General features: G+C 41.2%; 1 protein-coding gene across 3 annotated transcripts; it reads right to left on the reverse strand.

The window, feature by feature from the left end:
- Positions 1-45: 45 nt before the first annotated feature.
- Positions 46-15,130, reverse strand: ZNF593OS (ZNF593 opposite strand). 3 transcript variants are annotated; one of them, XM_089663085.1, is made up of 4 exons: positions 14,910-15,130; positions 8,879-8,939; positions 1,490-1,601; positions 46-1,192 (listed from the first exon to the last, which is right to left on the reverse strand). In XM_089663085.1, exons 3-4 carry the CDS (start codon positions 1,538-1,540, stop codon positions 1,037-1,039), a joined length of 207 nt encoding a protein of 68 aa, XP_089519211.1. In that variant the 5' UTR covers positions 1,541-1,601; positions 8,879-8,939; positions 14,910-15,130; the 3' UTR covers positions 46-1,036. The 3 variants fall into 3 exon arrangements, with proteins under 3 accessions (XP_089519211.1, XP_089519210.1, XP_089519212.1); XM_089663084.1 differs by lacking the exon at positions 8,879-8,939 and having other exon boundaries at positions 14,910-15,129; XM_089663086.1 differs by lacking the exons at positions 8,879-8,939; positions 14,910-15,130 and adding an exon at positions 1,957-2,060.
- Between the last annotated feature and the right edge of the window lie 8,289 nt (positions 15,131-23,419).

Below are 23,419 nucleotides of genomic sequence, written 5' to 3' on the forward strand. Positions count from 1 at the left end.
TATACAGATAGTGTACCTTCTATAAGAAAAGGAACATATTCAAGATACTGTTGTAAAACTATTTATTTGTTGTCACACAAGGAAAAACAAGTGAGTGTGAACAAAACGATTCAGATCGTTAAAGACTAGAGAAGCAAAGGAAGATTTCTTTCAAAATCACCTGTTTATATTAAATGAATACATCATATGTTAGAGACAAATGAGAAACATTCAGGTAAACTTGGATGTCTAATTCAACCTTTTATACAGTGATAAAACTGAAACTGCTCATAGAAGAGAAAATATAACGTACATTGACAACTACCGTAAGTATGATATCTCTGAATTCTATTTGTGAAGCTGGGGAGAAAGATGGTTATATGTATTAAACCGTAATAAGAACATAAAGTGCTTGGGTGTATTCCTATATTACAATTAATAGTTACATAGTTAGTCTGGCTGAAAAAAAGACAAAAGTCCATCCAGTTCAACCATTAAAAAAAAAAAAAAAAAAAAGACATCTTTTTCTCATTTTAATGGTCCTAGTGAATCATGATTAATTTAATTGGGTATATCTAGTTTTCCTCTGCTTTGCCATTTTCAGATCATACAAGTCCTTTTATTTTTTTTTTTTACAGTTAGCAAGTCACTTGAACAACTTACAATATGCATACATAGATTTACCAATTGGCTGTCCACCATTTACATGTTGTAAACAAAAATACATAGTCTATATCAGTACCCTAAATGTCATATATTGTTCTGAATTGTAAAAACGCCAGAATGAGTTTCTGGGAAATAAGACATCTGTCTGTACTGGCCTATCAGAGATTATGGTTTGTCATCTGAAACAAGGAAAACTGTGTAAATTTAACTTATACATTCTCTATCCTCCATATACATTCTTTAGCACATTACCGTTTTCTTGTGGCACTTTCTTGATCTTCCCCACCAAAACTAGGAAGATATGAATCTAAAGCTATTCTCTATTTACATACATTGACCTGTCTGCCTGGGATTGCATCCAGCAATTTCCTCTCTCCATCTTGCAGTAGTCTCATCTATGTTCATGTGAACCATGAAAGCTGGACTCTTGCATCATTTGACGGACACTGTAGTAGGATAGTCCAAGACCCATGAGGGCGAGAAAAAATGCCAGATGATTCACTAATCTGTCTTTGGGCTCTGAGGCCACTTCTCCAGATACCTGCAGCTGCAATAAATATGACCTGTTAAGACCTACATTAAAATGATTGCATATTCAAGTTATTTACATAGCTCAGTAATAAACTACTCAATACAACAAGAAAAAGTCTCATATAGAATCTCGCACATTTCTCATGAATGTATTAATCAGTTTTAGCTGATGTAACAATAACATCCTTTTCTCAATGTAAACTCTAATTGCTTGTATTTCTACTTATGAGAGCCAGAATGAACATTCTTTTATTAAAAACAAATATATCTATAACTGTGATACAAACAATCACGCAATCATAAGTAAATGTACCTGCAGTAGACGGAAATACCCAGGTGTGAGCCGTCCAAGGCGAATAATCATTGTGCATATACAGTCTGATACAATGGATTTTCAGCCCAAACAGATGGAAGGGTTATGTAAGCTGCAGAAAAATACATAATTTTACAAAAACAAGTATATTTCCGAATGCATAGTAGATTTTTTATCTTCCATGAGTCTTCCAATGAGATTGTGATATATATATATATATATATATATCACAAACAGAAAAATTCTTTAAAACAGAGTCATCAATTAGGACACCACACAATCTTTGAACATGCTCCCTCCCTAGTCCGTTCTATTGCTTCCCATAGAAAACGCTAAAAATTGAGGCATTTTGCTTCCTATTGCTACAACTTGTCCACCATTTTTGCTAAGCTGTCTCCTTTTTTTTCCCCTTCTTTTCCTTCAGCCTTCCTGTTTAGAAACCCAAAATAAGTATTTCCCAGTTTCACCTTTTTTTGTGGAGCCAGGTGCCGTCTCTGATTATCGCTACAAAAGCAAAATGACGGGATATGTAGCCTTGCACTATTTATCTACTGATTTTAACCTCCCATCATTAGAACAAGTTCAGCATGGCCCCTCCCAAAAAGAACAGCTGTCAGAAGAGATCAGACCAATGGGTTTTAAAACACAGCCAGAGGGGAGAACGGGGACAGAAGTGAATCTGGGTAAAACAGAGCAGAGACGAGGAAGGAAAAAAGACATTATTTTCCAACACTGTTAATACTTCAGAAACCTCAGTTACAATTATACATTTAATATTATGCTAACAAAAATGATATGGATGGATAACACTGCACAATATTTTCTGATAATTGAGAGCTATTATAATTTGAGGGAAAAATCTTTTTTCACATTTCTGAGCTGCTGGGTGCAAAAATTAGTTTTATCACCAATAACGAGCCAGCAGAAAATGAGGATGCTTCAAATAAGCAGGTCAGATCATTAGGACTCTAATCTCACAAAGAAAACAAAGTAATTCCTGTATGTAGTCCTCATGTCAGCAAAATTCAAAGTGATTATAATAAAAATAGGCAACTGGTTGAAAAATAGAAAAGTGTTTGGGCTGCCAAAATGAGCAGATTCCAGCTCCAATTGTTCCTGTCCACATAAGATATTGAAATCTAGTTGGTTTTTATTGCCGAATAACTCTTTTTAAATTAGATGAGTCTTTGACCCATAAAGCAGAACAGGGGTGAGGTCTGGTGTGTTTATAATCTAAACCTGGACACTCTATAGGTAACCAGCTTTCTAATGTAACCTTTACGTGCAAAATACTTTTAATGGCCCTGTGGATCTATTATGCACTGAAATCAGGTGAGTAAACCTGTGTGGATTTTGCTATTAAACCAGTTCACAGTATAGCTTTAGAAGAATGCCAGAATTAAGCTGCTTCAGTAAGAGTTGCCTGATCATCTTTCAAATTTGACCTGTCAGATCAACAATGTTACCCCCAACGATGTAGCATGAGCCCTAACTTAAAGTGAACCTGTAGTCAGAAAATTAAGTTCTGCTAGATCGCTTCATGCTGATCCATTTTGCAGGTATAGTTATGTAAAACATTAGAAATAAGTGTCTATGCTTTTTAAAATCCAGTAATACACTGTCTCACCCTGCTCTGCACATGCTCAGTTGCTCTTTATTTTTTGGCACTGTGCCGAATTGATAAGAGGCTAGTCTGCTGACAGCTTAAAAATTTACTGCTGCTCAGGGGCTCTGGGCTTCTACAAAATGGCAGACTCCAGCAAGAAAAAGCAGGGACAATATTGGAGGCGATTTACAGTACAAACTAATTTTGGGAGCATAATTATTCATGAGGAATGTATGTTCCTTGCTAAAAAAAAACATTATTTTGTAAGTTGTAATGGGTAAAGTTCCACTTTAAATAATATAAAAACTGTCCTCTTATGTAGACCTGCAAGCTATATAGCTGATTTACATTTTGTGCATCTGACACAGCAATTACAAAAATCCAAGTGTATGTGGCCATTATAGCCCTTAACTGTTGTGCAGTGAAACCCTCTGGTTGTCAATGTGAGTGGTTATTAAATGTAAAAGTTCTGAATAAATAGTTTGACTGTAATGGCACCTATGTACATGAACTAAAGCCAAGTATAGGATTGATAGTGTTTAGTACTAGAACCACTTTCTGCAAATGGTAAAATCCTCTCTGCGGAATGCACTCAGTACTGTACTGATGCTGGAAATCTTTAATCATCCACTGCACGTCACTAATCCTCCACATCATCCCTAGTTCCCAAGCAGTATAGGTCACTGACATGAAATCACTCTCAATTTCACTAGAGAAGAGAAATCCAGAAACATATCTATAGGTTCAGGTAGAGATCTTCAGATATCCAGACTGAACCTACTGACAATTTTGTCTTCATTTGTGAAGTTGGGAGGGCTGTGATCTCCTAAACCAGACATCCACCATAATGGTTTGTTTTCTGTGCTTGCCTTTCTTTTAAGTACATGCATCATTAGAAAAGCAGAAAGGATTCCACTGCTGACCTCGTTTTGTTTAAATGCCTGCTGTCTACCTTTCATGCATTGGCTTCAATGTATTCTGGGTTACTGACTCAGAACAAGTATAGAGATAAGAATTTCTGATATTGAAGTGCTGAATGCTTGTTCTGGTCCTGTGACTCAGAAATACTGATGCCAGAGACAGCCAGGCAGCCAGAGATTTCATAACAAGAACACCAATAAAAAAATGACAATTTTCTCCAGGCAGGATAAGATTATTGGGAGTCAGTGGCAGATGAACTGTGAACTTGCAGGCTCTTAATAGTTATTTGTTGTTGAGGAGGAAGGCCATGGATAGCAAGTCATATTATGTTTTGCACTTCTCAAAGGCACGATTGGCCAACAAAGAATGTTTCTTCCTACAAATAGGGGAGTAGGGGTTATTGGGCCAGAATAGATATAAATCGTGTTTAGTGAAATGAACTGAAATGGTAAACTATTAGCTCTATCCTCCTCTTCTCCCAAATCTTGCCTTCCTCAATGCATCTATGTACTTAGATGTATTGAGGAAGGCAAGATTTTGGAGAAGAGGATAGAGCTAATAGTTTGCCATTTCAGTAGACCCTTCATCAGCTATTGCCTCATTTTCATAGCTAGGGGGTGATTTAATCCCAGTTTTGTATAGAAAGATTTCCTAGATGGCAGGTTGAATACTATTGCAGAGATGCCCCTTCTGTGCGTTGACTATAATGTGCTGCCTGTTGATCGATGACTCTACTAATCTACAGACGGCACATAATAGTCAATGTAGCTAAGGATCCTTTCACACAGGCGAAACAATCAGGTCCACCTGTCAGTTTTTCAAGTGGACCTGATCATGCATTCCTATGGACTGGCAGGTATAAATGGACATGTGTCAGTTTACACCCGCCTACCTCCGGATTGAATCCTCTTCTGTTTAGATGAATCAGATTGGAGGCAAGTGGGTTTAAACTGACAGCAGAGTCCATTTATTCCTGGCAGCCCATAGAGCAGGGTGGGGTCTGTCCATTTCTGCTCTGCATAAACTGAGTGGATACGGACCTGTCATCCGCCCCACTTTGCTCTACTCAGCAGTGGATCAACTCACAGATCCCCTGCTGATCACAACGGAAAGAGCCTGTGTAAAAGGGCACCTATGCAGTATTACTCAATCTGCCAATCAGAATTCAAGTCTAAACAGGGTTGGTACAGAACACAATAGGCATTGGAAAATGAGGTAAGGACTGATCTAAGGTCTGCTACTATGCACTAAGATGTGCTCTCTAAGACAGACAGATAACAGGAAAGGTAAAGTTGAGCTTTGGCTTCCTAATACCTTAGTTCATTGTTATATACATTTTTTGAAAATCTAATAAACCAAGTACCTTGCGCAAATGCCTTCAAATATTTCCTTTAGCACAATAGAGGTCACAAATCCCATGGTTCTCCAAAATCCAAATAATGATATCTCCATGCAATGTCAAGGGCCTGCTCTCACTTCATTTTAATATTGGGCACCTCTCTATGCCCCAAAATATACACTGCTCAAACAAAATTAAAAGAACACTTTTTAATCAGAGTATAGCATCGAGTCAGTTAAACTTCTGGGATATTGATTTGGTCAGTTAAGTAGCAGAGGGGGTTGTTAATCAGTTTCAGCTGCTTTGGTGTTAATGAAATTAACAACAGGTGCACTAGATGGGCAACAATGAGACAACCCCCAAAACAGGAATGGTTTTACAGGTGGAGGCCACTTACATTTTTTTTTCCCCTACTCGTCTTTTCTGTTTTTCACTAGTTTTCCATTTGGCTAGGGTCAGTGTCACTACTGATAGCCTGAGGCATTACCTGGACCCTACAGAGGTTGTACAGGCAGTCCAACTCCTCCAGGATGGTACATCAATATGTGCCATTGCCAGAAGGTTTGCTGTGTCTCCCAGAACAGTCTCAAGAGCATGGAGGAGATTCCACGAGACAGGCAGTTACTCTAGGAGAGCTGGACAGGGCTGTAGAAGGTCCTTAATCCTTCACCAGGATTGTTATATGTTCCTTTGTGCAAGGAGGAACAGGATGAGCACTGCCAGAGCCTTACAAAATGACCTCCAGCAGGCAAATGGTGTGAATGTCTCTGACCAAACCAGCAGAAACAGAATTCATGAGGGTGGTCTGAGGGCCTGACGTCCTCTAGTGGGCCCTGTGCTCACTGCCTAGCACCAAAGAGCTTGGTTGGCATTTGCCACTAAACACCAGAATTGGCAGGTCTGCCACTGGCGCCCTGTGCTTTTCACAGATGAGAGCAGGTTCACTGAGCACATTTGACAGACATGAAAGGGTCTGGAGAAGCTGTGGGGAACGTTATGCTGCCTGTATCATCGTTCAGAATGACCGTTTTGGTGGGTCAATGATGGTCTTGGGAGGCATATCCATGGAGGGACACACAGACCTCTACAGGCTAGACAATGGCACCCTGACTGCCATTAGGTATTGGAATTACAGTGCATCCAGAAAGTATTCACAGAGCTTAACTTTTGCTACATTTTGTTATTTTACAGCCTTATTCCAAAATTGATTAAATTCATGTTTTTCCTCAACATTCTACAAACAATACCCTACAATGACAACGTGAAAGAAGTTCGTTTTGAAATCTTTGCAATTTAGTAAAAATAAAAAAAATGAAAAAAAAACAAACGTACATAAGTATTCACAGCCTTTGCTCAATACTTTCTTGAAGCCCCTTTAGCACCAATTACAGCCTCAAGTCATTTTGAGTATGATGCTACAAGCTTGACACACCTATTTTTGGTCAATTTCTCCCATTCTTCTTTGCAGTACCTCTCAAGCTCCATCAGGTTGGATGGGGATCGTCGGTGCAAAGCCATTTTCAGATCTCTCCAGAGATGTTCAATCAGGTTCAAGTCTGGGCTCTGGCTGGGCCACTCCAAAACATTCACAGAGTTGACCCATAGCCACTCCTTTGTTAGGTGAGCTGTGTGCTTAGGGTCGTTGTCCTGTTGAAAGATGAACCATAGCCCCAGTCTAATGTCCAGAGCGCTCTGGAACAGTTTTTCAAGGATGTCCCTGTACATTGCTGCAATCATCTTTCCTTCGATCCTGACTAGTCTCAGTTCCTGCCCCTGAAAAACATCCCCACAGCATGATGCTGCCACCACCATGCTTCACTGTACGGATGGTATTGGCCAGGTGGTGAGCGGTGCCTGGTTTCCTCCAGACATGACGCTTAGCATTCAGGCCAATCTTTGTTATATCAGACCAGAGAGTTTTGTTTCTCATGGTCTGAGAGTGCCTCAGGTGCCTTTTGACAAACTCCAGGAGGGCTGCCATTTGCCTTTTACTGAGGAGTGGCTTCCATCTGGCCACTCTACCATACAGGCCTGATTGGTGGAGTGCTGCAGAGATGGTTGTTCTTCTGAAAGGTTCTCCTCTCTCCACAGAGAAACGCTTGAGCTCTTTCAGAGTGACCATCGGGTACTTGGTTACCTCCCTGGCTAAGACCCTTCTCCGTCAATTGCTCGCTGGTTCCAAACTTCTTCCATTTACAGATGATGGAGGCCACTGTGCTCATTGGGACCTTCAATCCTGCAGAAAATTTTCTGTACCATTCCCCAGAGCAGTGGGAACAGGATGCACCAGAGCTCAATTTTGAGTGTCATGGCAAAGGCTGTGAATACTTATGTACATGGTTTTTTTTTTTTATTTTTTTTTTATTTTTAAAACATTGCAAAGATTTTAAAATGAACGTCTTTCATGTTGTCCTTATGGGGTATTGTTTGTAGCATGCTGAGGAAAAAAATTAATTTAATCCATTTTGGAACAAGGCTGACACAACAAAATGTGGTAAAAGTAGGCGCTGTGAATAATTTCTGAATGCACTGTAAATTCTTGGACCCATTGTCAGACCCTACGCTGGTGCAGTGGGTCTTTGGTTCCTCCTGGTGCATGACAATGCCCGGCGAGAGCATGCGGGCAGTTCCTGGAGGATGAAGGAATTGATACCATTGAATGGCCCCCAAGCTTGCCTGACCTAAATCTAATAGAACACCTCTGGGATATCATGTTGCGTTCTATCCGACACCACCAGGTTGCACTTCAGACCGTCCAGGAGCTCAGTGATGCACTGGTCCAGATCTGGGAGGAAATACCCCCAGGACACATCTGTCATCTCAGTAGGAGCATGCCCCGATGTTTTAGACATGCATACAAGCACGTGGGGGCCATACAAACTACTGAGTACCATTTTGAGGTGCTGCAATGAATTTTCAGTAAAATGGACTAGCCTGCTGCATAATTTTTTCACTTTGATTTTCGGGGTGTCTTAATTTAGTCTTCTGTAGGTTGATAATTTTCATTTCTATCAAACGTTGGGGCATCCTTACGTTCCTAAGACATTACCCAGTCCATATCAATATAGATATCCAGCATGATATTTTCTCCCATTGCAATCTGATGTATTTTCAAAGTGTTTCATTTTTTTGAGCAGTGTTTTTTCCTTTACTGGTAAGTACATTTAGGAATATTATTATGTGTGGCTCCTTATTGAAGGCAGAGGCCATACTCCACCATCTCAAAACCTTACTCCTTGGCCAAAACCGCTTTAACAAAATGACTAGAAATCAAAATGCTTTTGAAATGTGGGAGAAAACCCAATCAAACCTCAAGAACAGAGTGCCCTTAGTGGGAACAGAACCACAGATCCAGGCACTGGAGGATCACTATACTCTCCCAGTATGTATAATTGTTGGAGTTTTACCATTCGATCATTATCAGTAGATTAGACCTACTTTTGATGAGTTCTAATCGAGAGGTTTAGAGAGTTATGTAAAGTGCTGTGGCTGTGATACAGTCAACAAATAATATAGAAGATACCTTTAAGGAAACTGGTAAAACTTGACTTGTGTTTAGGAATTTCCCTCCAGGTATTCCCAGCCTTGACCATAAATATTGATGAGATACAAAGCAAAGATGTTAATTAATATAGACATTCATGTCCAACAGCATGGCAGGAGTAATCAGATAGTGCTTAGAGGGGATGTATACATGTGACTTTAACCCAAATAGAAAAAACAGCAAATATATTTGACTTCTAAAAAATCATTACTACCTAATGTTAGATTTCATGCATGTTCATTAAAGCATACATTGATATGGAATTTGAATAAATCAGGTATTTTATGCTAGACACTGGCAGGTTTAGTTAATAAAGCAGTGCAAACAGCAATGATGATGAAAGGTAATGTTTAACAAGCAATAAACTTTCTCTTTGCATTGACTACATCAATAAAACATCAATTCTGGTAGATTGCTGCTGGTAATGTGCAGTTTACCCTGTTTTTCTTACATAATAAACCTAAAATTATCATTTTAATTAATTTTAGAATTATAAAAAGGTCATGTGTACAACAACAGCTGGGTACATGACCAGTGTTGCTTAAAGTGACCCTGTCACATAAAAATCCTGTTATCATATACAGCATAAAATCCCATTGGTACTTGCAGTGTTTTGCAGTCCCTGCCACTGTCCCTGATTCTTGATCCAGTGCTGTGCCTAAGAGCATCCGCTCTCACCTCTGTCTCTCCACTCTGGATATGGAGGCAACAGTGGGAGCCATTGGCTCCTGCTGCTGTCAATCACAGCCTGTTAGGAAAGAGCAGGAGGCGGAGCTGAGCCACGCTGTGCGTGTCAATGGACACCAGGGGCGGACTGACAACTCATGGGGCCCCTATGTCCTTGCCCACACTCAAAAAAAGCCTATAAAAAGGTACCAGGGGCATTTGATTTTTTTCTTTTGGGACAAATATTTTACATAAATAAAAGTTGAGCATTGTAAGCACCCCAGTAGGTAGTAAATGGTTTGTCTTAACCCTCTGATACATCTGCAGGACAGCTTGTTCTTTTGAAAAAAAAAAACTTGCTGAATCACCAGGTGAAAATAAAAGAAGGAAAGCCTAAGAACTAAAAACAAATGCAACCACCACATCTAAGAATTAGTAAGCTACAATATAATAAATGTTTGCTTTAATTTAGATAATTGCATTTTTTTTAATTTTGTGGGTCAGTTTGATTATTCTCTGTGTTGGATCATAAAAGACCAGATATAACAACTTGTGAGAATGCTAGCTTTGTATGATCATCTGCACTAATTATCACCAAGGATCATGCAGAACAATGATGCTGCTTGGTTACATAAGAGAACACCTGTCCAAAAGACTGCAGGGGTACATCTGTATGCCTTTATATTTTACATATTATTTACAATTAAGTTCTAATCAATTGCCAGTTTGAGAGTCCATCAGCTGTAACAAAATAGGCAGAGCTTTTAGCTGTGCTTTGCCAGATGTTGACACAGTCAGGAACTTCAGTCCTTCTAATGATGGCACCGCCTCCCTACCCCAGTGTTGCCATTCCTAAATGTCTGGGGCATGCACAGCTGTGCCTCAGGGCTTTGCCCAGCTATTTTCACACACATGAGCAGACAAAACAGAGGTCATGGACCTCATTAACTGTGCCATCCTTGTGTGCAGAGAAACCGTGCATGCGCAGCTGTCGCAAAGACCAGGCAGGTCATTCTTGGATAGGTGAGAAAGTAGGAAGTGCTGCCCTGCCGAACACAAAAATAAACAACACAACAAGAAAGCATTTAAAAAAAAAAGAATATCTAATTGTGGGAGGGGGCTGGAGTGAGGTGCACACCCATTGTTTTCTGGGGTGAAGGTTTAGGGCTCTATTCACATTTCGCCATTTGAGCTTGTGGACAGATTCGCTGAGATTCTGCCTGTGATTCCAAATCATAGCGGAACATGAAACTCACTTTTGGGAGCCATTATTCTTTAAGCACCCCCAGCATGATACAATTCTGCTATAATGTAAGTTTAAAAAATGCGGCAAAATGTAAGTTTAAAAAATGTGCTATACTTGTTGCCCAAAAAAAAAAAAGAGCATGAGCTTCTTTGCAGGAGACAAACACACATAGGGCAGCCCATTAAGTGAATGGGCTGCCCTATGTGTGGCATGCGAAATCATATGGAAATTGCTCAACCAAAATCGCGAGCAGGAACACTTGCTCCTGCTACTCAAAAGTATGAATGCAGCCTAAATGGTTTGAAAAAAGTGCCCACTTTTGTTACTAATATATATATACATATATATTTATATATATATATACACAGTTGTGTTGAAAAAAAATAGCTGTCAGACATCACTAACCTGATCAATGACTGTTTTTGGTAAAAATGATATTTCTACATGGCAAATAATTTACTAGCAGGTGTAGTAGAGTAATAGAAATCCAACAGACCCAACAGTCATGACATGCATGCTGCTGATTCTGTGTAATTGAATCACTAATTGAAAGGGGCATGTTCAAAATAATAGCAGTGTGGAGTTCTATTAGTGAGGTCATTCATTCTTTTAAAAACAGATGGCAAATATTGCCCTTATTTAAGGAAGGAAGGCAGCAAATGTTGTACATGCTGGTTACAGTGCATTTCTCTCTGAAATTCTGAGGAAAATGGGTCGTTCCAGACATTGTTCAGAAGAACAGAGTACCTGGAAAAATGCAGTTTCTGAGGCAAAACCAAGAAATAGAGAAGAACTGTGGAATGTAGTCCAATCATCCTGGGCTGGAATACCTGATCACAGGTGCCAGAAGTTGGTTGACTCCATGCAACACAGATGTACAGCAGTTCTCAGAAACAGTGCTTATACAACTAAATATTCATTAAGTGATTCAAAGGAAAGCAAAATCTTCAAACATTTTTCAGTTTATATAGTGAATTTTGAGTTTGTAAAGAAGAATACAAACACTGCTATTTTTTTGAACAGTCTAATATTCAATTGTCTTCAATTTTTTTTAGAGGTACAACACAAATTTGATATATTTTTCTTCATGTTTTGATTTGGAATAGAATGTGTAGTGTTCCCAATGCATTTGTGTGTATGGAAATAAAAGCTATTAGAAGGATTTTGAGCTTTATTCACTTTTTTCAGCACACTGCTATTATTTTGAACACAACTGTGTATATATATATATATATATATACATATGCATACATACACACACATATACACACACATACTGTAAAGCATGAATGAGTACACCCCTTTTGAAAAGTGAGATTTTAATCAATATCTCAATGAGCACAAGAACAATTTCCAAACTTTTGACAAAACTGAGTTTTCTAGAACATTTGTTTAGCTCATTACATGAAAGTGAGGTAATAATGTAACTTAGAGTACAAAATTTTCAGTTTTTCTCAAATTAGTTGATGCAAAAATGAATATACCCCACAACAAAAACTACTCCATCTAGTATTTTGTATGACCGCCATGATTTGTAAGGACAGCACCAAGTCTTCTAGGCATGGAATGAACAAGTTGGTGACATATTGCATTGTCTATCTTTTTCCATTCTTCATGAATGACCTCTTTTAGAATCTGGATGCTGGATGGAGAGTGATGCTCAACTTGTCTCTTCAGAATTCCCCATAGGTGTTCGATTGGGTTCAAAGCAGGAGACATACTTGGCCACTGAATCACTTTCACCCTGTTCTTCTTCAGAAATACAACAGTGGCCTTATTTGTGTGTTTTGGATCACTGTCATGTTGGAAAAGTGCACGACGACCAAGGGCACGGAGTGATGTGGTAGCATCTTCTCTTTCAATATAGAGCAGTACATCTGTGAATTCATGATACCATCAATGAAATGCAGCTCTCCAACAGCAGCAGCACTCACACAGCCCCACAGAATGACACTATCACCACCATGTTTCACAGTAAGCACCATGCATTTTTCTTTGTACTCCTCACCTTTGCAATGGCAAAGTTTTGAAGCTATCAGTTCCAAAAACATTTATCTTGGTCTCATCACTCCAGAATACAGAGTCCCAGTAGTCTTCTTTTTCAGTATGAGGCCAGGCAAATTCTAGGTGGGCTTCTTTGAGCATGGGCTTTAGGAGATGCTTTCTTCATGGATGACACCCATGCATCCAATCCTCTGCAGTGTACGCCGTATTGTGTCATGGGAAGCACCCCAGTTTGGCTTTCTACTTCTTTAGCTAACTGCAGTGAACTTGCATGGTGATGTTCTCCAACCCTTCTCATTAGAGAATGGTTGAGAGATGGTTGCAGTTCCACCTTTGTTAAATTTTTGTATCACTTTTGCTCCAGTATTCTGACTGATAAGTAAAGCATTGCTGATCTTCTTGTAGCCTTCACCTTTCTTGTGTAAAGAAATGAATTTTCTTTCTCAGGCCTTGTGACATTTCTCTTCCATGTGGTGCCATTACTGACAGCATGAAATGGGAAGGGGTTTTCTTTGTCAAGTAACGTCCTTTTATAATCATCTGTCTGCTGGATGCCTGTTAAACCCCCTTGGCGGTATGATTCTTTCCGATTTTTGGTGCTGAAAGCGGTACCATTTTTTTGCATGGAAATATGTAGTTTTTTTATTGTAGGCTGTAATTTTTAGGAATAACTCACTGAAATCTGTACGATTCAAGAGTCTAGTAAACATTCCGGATATGATAAAACTTGAAACACTAAATCATAAATTATAATTTAATAAATAATCATAAAAAATAATAATATAATAATAATAAATTTAATTCAATAATATAATCAAACCAAAAACACTGAAATTTGAAATACAGAGGCAAATTCGCACATCGCTGAGCAAAGTCACAAAATTGTTTTCAGTGTCTGATGACGAATTTCCCCACGAATCATTATCACTCAATTCTGCAAGTGGTTCTGATTTACTATCACTGTTCTAAAACCGCTTTTGATGTAAAGGGACGCTTTTTGGACGCCATGGACTTTTCTAAGTTTCCAGGCAGAAAGAACATTCAAAATGCAGGCAGGGCACAGGACAAAGCAGTAGGGACAAAATATATGTGAAATGCATTGAAACAGCAATGACAGCAAAAATGACATTTTTAAAAAATGTCAAATTTCCCGCCGTCCCGACGTCACAGGGACCGGAACACGGAAGCCGGATGCCGGCATCGGCCGGAGGAGATGGCCATGGACACTGCAGGGGACACATCGCAAGAGCGAAGGACAAGGTAAGTACTGCAGTGACCCCTGAGCAACGCCGCATGGTAAGCCCGAGTGTAGCTCGGGGTTACCGCTCTTGGTATTGAAATTTTACCCCGAGCTACACTCGGGAAAACCGCTACGAAGGTTAATGAATAATTAGACTCACCTGTAGTTGAATTTTGGCTTTTGTTGTTTAAAATTTAGCTTTGCTCCTAAAACTTTCATTGGGGTGTATTCAATTTTGCAACATGGTCTTGAATGAATTTGTTAGGAAAAATACTTTATTTATTGTGCAAATTAACAAATTATGTTTGCAATCAATGGCCCACATTTGTGGGTGTATTTTGTAAAATAGTGTCCGATAGAAAATGTTGATCCTGAATGGAAAGTAAAGGTTTTCTGACAAATCCGTTGGGGTGTACTCATTTATGCAGAGAACTGTATATATATTATTGCACAAATTCCTTGTAAATCAGTTCATGTTTATAGGTATTGCAACATAATCTATAACAGCAGAACAATATTTCTATTAGTATAATAGTATTAAAAAAAAGTCTCTTTGCAGAGGACATAAGTCTCCCAGCAGGAAGTGTGGCTGATCATAGCAGCAGAGTGGAGAACTGTCTATGTGACTTAAGTCATGTGACTTTCACTGCTAAAGCTAAATCCGGCTTAATACCAACTAACTATGATCATGTCTTACCATTAGAAATAATACCAGATTTCAGAATCCCAGGTTAGCCTCCAAAACAAGAGTAAAGTTTTTTCAAAGTCAAACTGCAAACTCAGTAAAGTGCATTCATTTCAGAAGTTGGGATGAGCACGATAAAACTTAGCTAATAGCTTGATTGTCAACTCACCGTGATCCAGAGGACAAGAGAACACCAGCAGCTTGAAGAATCACAGAGCAACTGATTAAAAGTTGTGAATGTTAAGCTTGTATGTAGCTGTGTGGCTTGGGGGTGTTTAGGGTTGTCAGATAATAGGTTTGAGTGCATGCACAGAGCTGTGCAGAAATGCCGTCATGTCAGTGTGTTTGACAGCTCTGTTTGAACACTTCTCCTACAGACTTCCAACCTTGGAATGCAAAGGGAGCAGTATGTACAAAAAAAAGTATATATAGCGGGGTCACTATACAGTAAGAAAGACAGGTGCTCCTTCAAGGTCATAAAAATATTTATGGCCCTGTCCCTTTTGGGACATGGCACTGGTGACTCGTTTCTGAAAATATTTGACCCTGTGAACCTTGGATCTCAGGCTGGCTATTAGGTTACGTTTTACCAAACGTGTAGCAATAAAGCAGTGCCATTTGTGTCATAGATTTGCATTCATATCAAAGTTACATATACAGTATTTAGAACTTTGCCAGTATGTTTGTTGATCATGATTTATTCTATAAATCATTTGAAGTGCATTTCCACCCAAAACAAAAAAATCTACTTTTTAAGTACTGCTGTTATTATCATTGTTCCTTAATGCACTTTTAAATGTCACAATTCTGGGTTTAAAGTTTCCTTAGATTGAGAGTTTTTAGATGGGTATGACCTTGATGGCTGTCAGCAGAGACCTCTGCTTTTCAGCCAACTACCACTGCCACATGGAGCCTGACGCAGGTTGAAAGGTTAATTCCAGGTATAGGTTTTTACATAGTTACATTGGTCCAGCTTGGACCAATCTAACTATGTATATGCCATACCTGGGTCTAGAACAGTGGTCTCCAAACTATGACTCGGGGGCCAGATGTGGCCCTTGGCTTGCCTTAACCTGGCCCTTGGGGCACTATTCCTCCCACTGACCCCATCTATGGGGCACTATTTCTCCTACTGACAACATCTATTCCTTCCACTGACAGTATCAATGGGGCACTATTCTTCCTATTGATACCAGCAATGGGGCATTATTCCTTCCATTCAAACCAACGATGGTGCATTGCGTATGCCCACTAATGTTGGGGCATTTTTTACTCCCACTGGCCGCAGTCTAGCTGCCCCTAAAGTCTGAAGGACAGTAAACTGGCCCTTGCTTAGAAAGTGTGGAGACCCCTGCTCTAAAAGTTGGCAATTACTGTAATAGGCACCCTTGATAAAGTGATTGCCACTAGCTTCTGGGTCCCATGCTGAATCAGCAAACACAAATGCTCCTGCGCTTGGGGATGGACTCGATGCAGGCTACAACCACATTAAAAATGTCCTGGAACATGGACACCTTGCTGCCCTCAAATAGACTGGGGGAATCCAAATATACTGAATGAGGAAAGAATAAAGAGAGGGCAGGGCGCACAGGCCTAGTACATTACCATAAAAAATGTTTAATAAAAAATAAAGTAGGTGTTGTACTCACAAACGACAATATAGTGGCTCTGAGGAAGAGGCAAGTCCTCGAAACGTGTCAGCCTATTGGATGTCTACACTCCCTATTGCGGACTGTTACTCAGTGCGGTGTTGACCCAGCTGTTCTTTATGATGTGCCTTGACTATATTGTCATTTGTGAGTACAACACCTACTTTATTTTTTATTAAACATTTTTTATGGTAATGCACTAGGCCTGTGCGCCCTCTCTTTGTTCTTTCCTCATCCCAAGCTGAATGGCTGCCCTGCTTGTTACTGAAAACAGGAGGCCGGCTGCTCAGTATGGTTGCCCTTCAAAGAATGCTTCACATTTTCTCAATGAATGCAAGGCATTCTCTGATTGGAGGAGGGGGAGATTGTGATGTCACCATCCCTCCTCCTCACCTCTTTCAATCAGAGAACACTTTGCATTCATTGAGAAAATTCAAAACAATCTCTGAATGGTATTAATGTAATTAAATTAACCTGCACCACAGATGTAAAAACAACTACCCAGCTGCAGTCACTTGTAACCACCTAAGAGTTTGCATAATCAATATCCAAAATGTGACCACGCTAACACATTATTGTGTGCATAAATCATCTCAATTAATTGTGTAAACCAACAAAGTAAATAAAGTTTAAAAAAAAATTCATACATTTCTTCTAAGGTCCATACATCAAAATATAATCAAAAACTGTGTCCAATGATATCTGTACAAAATTAAATATCAAAAACCAATGGGATTTATTTACTAAAGCTAGAGAGAGCAGAATCAGTTTAACTTCTGCATCGAAACCAATCAGCTTCTAACCTCAGCTTGTTCATTTAGTCTTTGGAAATAAAATCTGAAATCTGATTGGTTTCTATGCAGATGTGAGCCTAATTTTGCAGTCTCCAGCTTTAGTAAATAACATCTAATGTGCTTCCACTTCACCGCAAATGTTTTGTGCAAAAAAAAATCTTAAAATTGTCCAAAGCAAGTCTTAAAATTTGTGCAAGATAAGCAGGTATTAAGGTAAATGACTCACTTCCCAAAAATATCAATAAATAATAACTTAGGTGGCCACATACACCATACAATCTTCAGCAGATCAGATTGCATCAAAAGATAATTCCTTTCAGCCACTTATGAGTTAATGTTGGGGGGGGGGGGGGTGAGGCTAACATCTTCCTCTCCCTGACTGTTGAATTGCTGCTGGGGAGGGAGGATGACCGCCTCCTCTCCTGGACTGTGGAACTGCTGCTGGGGAGCTGCACCAGTTGCTCCATCTCCTGCACTCCCAGATTCCCGCTGTGGAGTGAGGATGAATTTCTGTGTTCCTGAGTCCATGCACTGCCACTGGGGAGGGAGGATGACCACCTCCTCTCCTGAACTTTGGATCTCCCGCTGGGAAGGGAGGATGACCACCTGTTCTCCATGGGTCCCCTCCATATCTCTTATGTAAAGCAACAATTCTTTTTTTCAGATCCTCAGAGAGTTCGTTGCCATGAGGTGCGATGTTGAACTTCCAGTGACCAGTATGAGAAAGTAAGAGTGATAACACCAAATTTAACACACCTGCTCCCCATTCGCGCCTGAGACCTTGTAACATTAACGAGTCACATGGCACTGGGGAGGGAAAATGGCTACTTGGACCCAATTTGGACATTTTCACTTAGGGATGTACTCACTTTTGTTGCCAGCGGTTTAGACATTAATGGCTGTGTGTTATTTTAAAGGGACAGCAAATTTACACTGTTATACAGTGGCAACCAGGTGAGGAGTACAAATACAAGCGTGTTTTGCCTACAGTCAAGCATGGTGGTGGGAGTGCCATGGTCTGGGGCTGCATGAGTGCTGCCGGCACTGGGGAGCTACAGTTCATTGAGGGAACCATGAATGCCAACATGTACTGTGACATACTGAAGCAGAGCGTGATCCCCTCCCTTTGAAGACTGGGCCACAGAGCAGTATTCGAACATGATAAGACCCCCACACCTCCAAGATGACCACTGCCTTGCTAAAGAAGCTGAGGCTCCGTGATGTCGTCATGGAGGAGTGGAAGAGGACTCCAGTGACAACCTGTGAAGCTCTGATGAACTCCATGCCCAAGAGGGTTAAGGCGGTGCTGGAAAATAATGGCGGCCACACAAAATATTGACACTTTTGGCCCAATTTGGACATTTTCACTTAGGGGTGTACTCAGTTTTGTTCCCAGCTGTTTAGACATTAATGGCTGTGTGTTGAGTTATTTTGAGAGGATGGCAAATTTACACTGTTATACAAGCTGTACACTTACTTTTTTACATTGTAGCAAAGTGTCATTTCTTCAGTGTTGTCACATGAAAAGATATAATAAAATGTTTACAAAAATGTGAGGAGTGTACTCCCTTCTGTGAGATACTGTATTATTATATTATTATTATACAGGATTTATATAGCGCCAACAGTTTGCGCAGCGCTTTACAATATAAGGGGGACAGTATAATTACAATACATTTCAGTACAGAAGGAATATGAGGGCCCTGCTAATGGAGCTTAAAATCTAAAGGAAGGAGGAGGTGATACAAAAGGTGATAGCTGTGGGGGATGATCTGGTGGAGGTGATTCAAATACAGTTTTTAGGTGGAGGTGGGGTAGGCTTCCCTGAATAAGTGAGTTTTCAAAGATCACCTAAAGGCAGACAGGGTGGGGGCTGACTGGACATACTGTGGTAGGGAGTTCCAGAGGATAGGAGAGGCTCTGGGAAGTCCTGGAGGCGAGCCTGGGAGGAGGTGATGAGGGCGCTAGAGAGGAAGATATCTTGGGAGGAGTGGGCAATATCTGCGGATGAGGTTTGCGATCTAGCTCGGGGCAGTGTTGTGGATGGCTTTGTAAGTTGTGGTTAGTACTTTGAATTTTATACATTGGGTTAGTGGAAGCCAGTGGAGGGATTGGCAGAGTGGCAGCAGTCGCTGATCGGTTGGTAAGGTGTATGAGTCTAGCAGCAGCATTCATAATAGAATGATGGGGGGATAGCCTGTGTAATGGTAGACCAGTGAGGAGGGAGTTGCAGTAATCAAGGCAAGATAAAGCCAAGGCGTGGATAAGTTGTTTTGTGGTGTCATTGGTCAGAAAGGGGCGGATGTGAAAATGTTCTGGAGGTTGAGGCAGCAGGATTTAGCCAGTGATTGGATGTGGGGCCCAAAGGAGAGGTCAGGGTCCAGGATTACGCCTAGCACCCTGGCATGAGGGGAAGGACCAATGGTTGTGCTATTGATCCTAACAGTAAAGTCATGAGTGGGGGACCTGGGGGAGTAAATATTACAAGCTCGGTTTTGGAAAGATTGAGTTTAAGGTAGTGGTGTGACATCCATGCTGACATGTCGCTTAGTAGATTTGTGATACATGAGGAGATTGAGGGGGTGAGCTGGAGAATGGAGAGATAGATCTGGATGTCATCAGCATAGAGATGGTATTGGAAGCCATGGGAGGTTATCAGTTGGCCCAGGGAAGAGGTGTAGAGAGAGAAAAGGAGAGGCACAAGGACAGAACCTTGGGGTACCCCAACAGAAAGAGGGAGAAGAGTGGAGGAGGAGGCGTTGTATGTGACACTGAAAGTGTGCTGAGAAAGGCAAGAGGAGAACCAGGAGAGAGCAGAGTCATGGAGGCCGATAGAGTGGAGTTTACTGAGGATAGGGTGGTCGACTGTGTCAAAGGCAGCGGAAAGGTCAAGGAGTACGAGTATGGAGTAATGGACATTGGTTTTAGCAGTTAGTAGGTCTTTAGTGAGTTTTAGTAGGGCAGTGTCAGTGAAATGTTGTGGTCGGAAGCCAGACTGTCAGGGATCAAGAAGGTTGTTGTCAGTGAGGTAGCAGGGAGATGGGTCTTAAGTTATTCAAACAGGTGGGGTCCAGCGAGGGTTTTTTGAGTATGGGGGTAACCAGTGCATGTTTGAGTGGGGAGGGAAAGGTTGCCCATGGAGAGTGAGAAGTGGAAGATGTGGGTTAGAGAGTTTAGGACAGAGCAGGAAGGAGGCTGCAACAGTCGTGAGGGGGCAGGATCCAGGGAACAGGTGGTGAAGTGGGCCTTGGAAAGGAGTTCTGTAACTTTCTTGGTGGTAACAGGGTTGAAGGAGGAGAGTGTTGAGTTTGGTGTTGGGCCTGGTATGTTGGTTGGAGGAGGAAGCTTGACACTGGAGATCTCATTACGATTTGTGTCGATCTTCTTGAAATGACTGGCAATCTCCTGTGCATAAAGTAAGCTGGTGGGTGGAGGCAGTAGGGGGTGGAGTAAGGAATTAAAGGTAGAAAAGAGTTGACAAGGATTGGATGAGAGGGTCTTAATGAGAGTGTTGTAGTAGGTTTGCTTAGCAGTGTGGAGGCTGGAGTTGTATTTGAGAAGAGCGGATTTGTAGAGGGTAAAGTCTTTCAGGGATTTAGTTTTACGCCATGCTTGCTCAAGAGTGTGGCTGCGTCTCTTGAGACTTCTGGTGTCATCTGTTTGCCAGGGTTGTGACAGGCGAGGCCTTGTTCTGCATGTAGAGAAAAGAGCAAGAGTGTCCATGGAGGATGATAGACAGTTGTTGTAGGCAGATGTGGCCAGTTCTGGGCAGGACAGGGGTGCATTTTTATCATAGAGGCACTCAGTAGCAGAGTGAAGAAGGTCAGGGCTGAGGTGGTGGAGGTTTCTACAGGTAATGGTTTGCTGGTTGGAGGCATGGGAGATAGGAGGCAGGGAGAGTGTGAATCTGATAAAGTTGTGATCAGAGAGAGGAAAAGGGGTGTTAGAGAGGTTACAGGGAGTGCATAGGTGGGAGAATACAAGGTCGAGGGTGTTGCCATTGGAGTGGATGGTGGATTGTGTCCATTGTGTTAGGTTAAAAGAGGAAGTTAGGTTGAGTAGTTGACAGGTGGCAGAGGTGTGAACATTGACTGGGATGTTAAAGTCACCGAGGATGATGGCAGGCACCTCAGAAGAGAGAAAGCATGGTAGCCATGCTGAAAAGTCATCAAGAAAGCATGAAACTGGGCCCAGGGGCCGGTAGATGACTGTGATCCTCAGACAAACAGGAGAAAAGAGACGAATACAATGCACTTCAAAAGAGCGCAGGGACAGAGAAAGAGAGGCAGGAAGAACCTGGAAGTGCTTTGTAGGGAAAGAAGTCTGACTCCGTCCCCTTTTCGTCCACTGGGTCTGGGCGAGTGAGTCCAGAGGAGGTCACCATGGGAGAGTGCAGCTGAGGAGACAGAGTCGGAATCCTGGAGCCAGGTTTCAGTAAAAGCAAGTAGGTTGAGGGAGTGGGAGAGGAAGAGGTCATTGATAGTAGAATGTTTGTTAGAGGCTGAGCGGGCATTCCAGAGAGCACATAAGAGGTAGGGGCCGGCATGTGGAAGCAGAGGAATTGAAATAAAAGAGTGAGGGTTGTGGCTGCAGCCAGAGAGGGGAGGCTGCTGCTTCTGTGGGTTGGAGTTTGATGGTGGAGGGCCAGGGTTTGGGGCAATGTCTCCGGAAGTTAGTAGTTGTAGGAGGGTGAGGGAGGTGAAGTGGGAGCGAGATTTATATGAGGGCAAATGCCGCAGTAATTTTGTAGTGGTGACATTATGTGGACCAAGAGAGAGCAGGGGATAAGTGCATTGATATTGAGAGGGCACAACTGAGGGTGATATGTACAGGTTGTGGGGTGTGGAGGAGGGGTAAACAAGAGAGAGTTTGAGAAGAGAGGGCATTATAACAACAAAGAGAGTTAACAAGAGCATGCTGGAGAGAGGAGAAATAACAAAGGAAGGCTGACGGAAAGAGGGAAGAGCACTCGCAGACTACATGGGGTAGAGCACTAATGTTTGTACTTGCCTTAGTCAAAGTGCCGTGTTTAAAGTGCCATGCACTTAGCGCCATACTGCCACTTTGCGCAGCGAATGCCAGCCTGTCCCCTCGCCAGCCGTCCCAAGGACTGTACTGAATTTATACTTGGATGGAAGGGGAGAGGTTCGGCAATCGTTCAATTAAGAGCTAATAAATGATACATGGTGGAGGTGTTCTGCCCTTAACACATTCCAAGGAGCGTGGAAACAAATATACACAGTCGTTACAAAAAATCTAACAAAGCAGATAATTGCAGGCATGCATAGTAGCTTAGCGATTGAGAGAGCAGTGAAATCAGTGTTTACCAAGGGCAACAGAAAGGCAGATGTCAGTTGCAGGCAGAACAGGAAGTTTCAGAGAGCAATGGAATCAGTGGTTACCTGGAGAGCAGAGGAGAAATGATGAGAGGATTATATATATATATATATATATATATATATATATATATATATATATATATATATATATGTGATTTTGCATTTCCAGGTAGGGTGTGCGTACATGCTCCCTGCCTGCTCGGCTATTGCCTCCTCGGCATGTCAATCACTGGGTCCCAGCCGCCGATTCTCGGTAGGGACTCGGTGATCGTGGGCATAGCTGACAGGGGAGAGGTCTGTATGTAAATGACACAAATCTCTTCCCTGTCAGCATGAACAGGCTGCTTTGTACTGCTCTGCACAGCAGAGCAATACAAAGCAGCTCGTCTACATAGTAAAACACACACAGCACATTGTTAACACTTTGATCACCCCAGATGCTAACCCCTTCCTGTCATTAGTACAGCGTTGGTGCTTTTTATTAGCACTGATCACTGTATTAGTGTCACTGAGGATGTCAGTAGCAGTTAGTTAGTTCCCACCCAGTGTCAGAATGCCCAATGCAGTTCCGCAGTCCATCGCCGATCGCCAGCATTACTAGTAAAAAAAAAGAAATAAAAATTACAATTATAACTTTCACGTAAACCAATCAATTTACATGTATTGGGATATTTTTTTTTTAGCAAAGACATTTAGCAGAATACATTTTGTCTTAATTTATGAAGAAATTCAATTTTATAAATTACTTTACTGGATATGTTTTATAGTCAAAAAAATTGTTTTTTTTCCTCAAAACTGTCAGTCTTTTTTTTTATAGCGCAAAAGAAACAAAAAAACGCACAGGCGATCAAATACCACCAAATGAAAGCACTATGAATAGGAAAAAGGATATAAAGT

The sequence above is a fragment of the Staurois parvus genome, unplaced genomic scaffold (assembly GCF_062004578.1).
Source record: "Staurois parvus isolate SC_StPar_1 unplaced genomic scaffold, SC_StPar_1.0 ptg001622l, whole genome shotgun sequence".
Taxonomy (NCBI): domain Eukaryota; kingdom Metazoa; phylum Chordata; class Amphibia; order Anura; family Ranidae; genus Staurois; species Staurois parvus.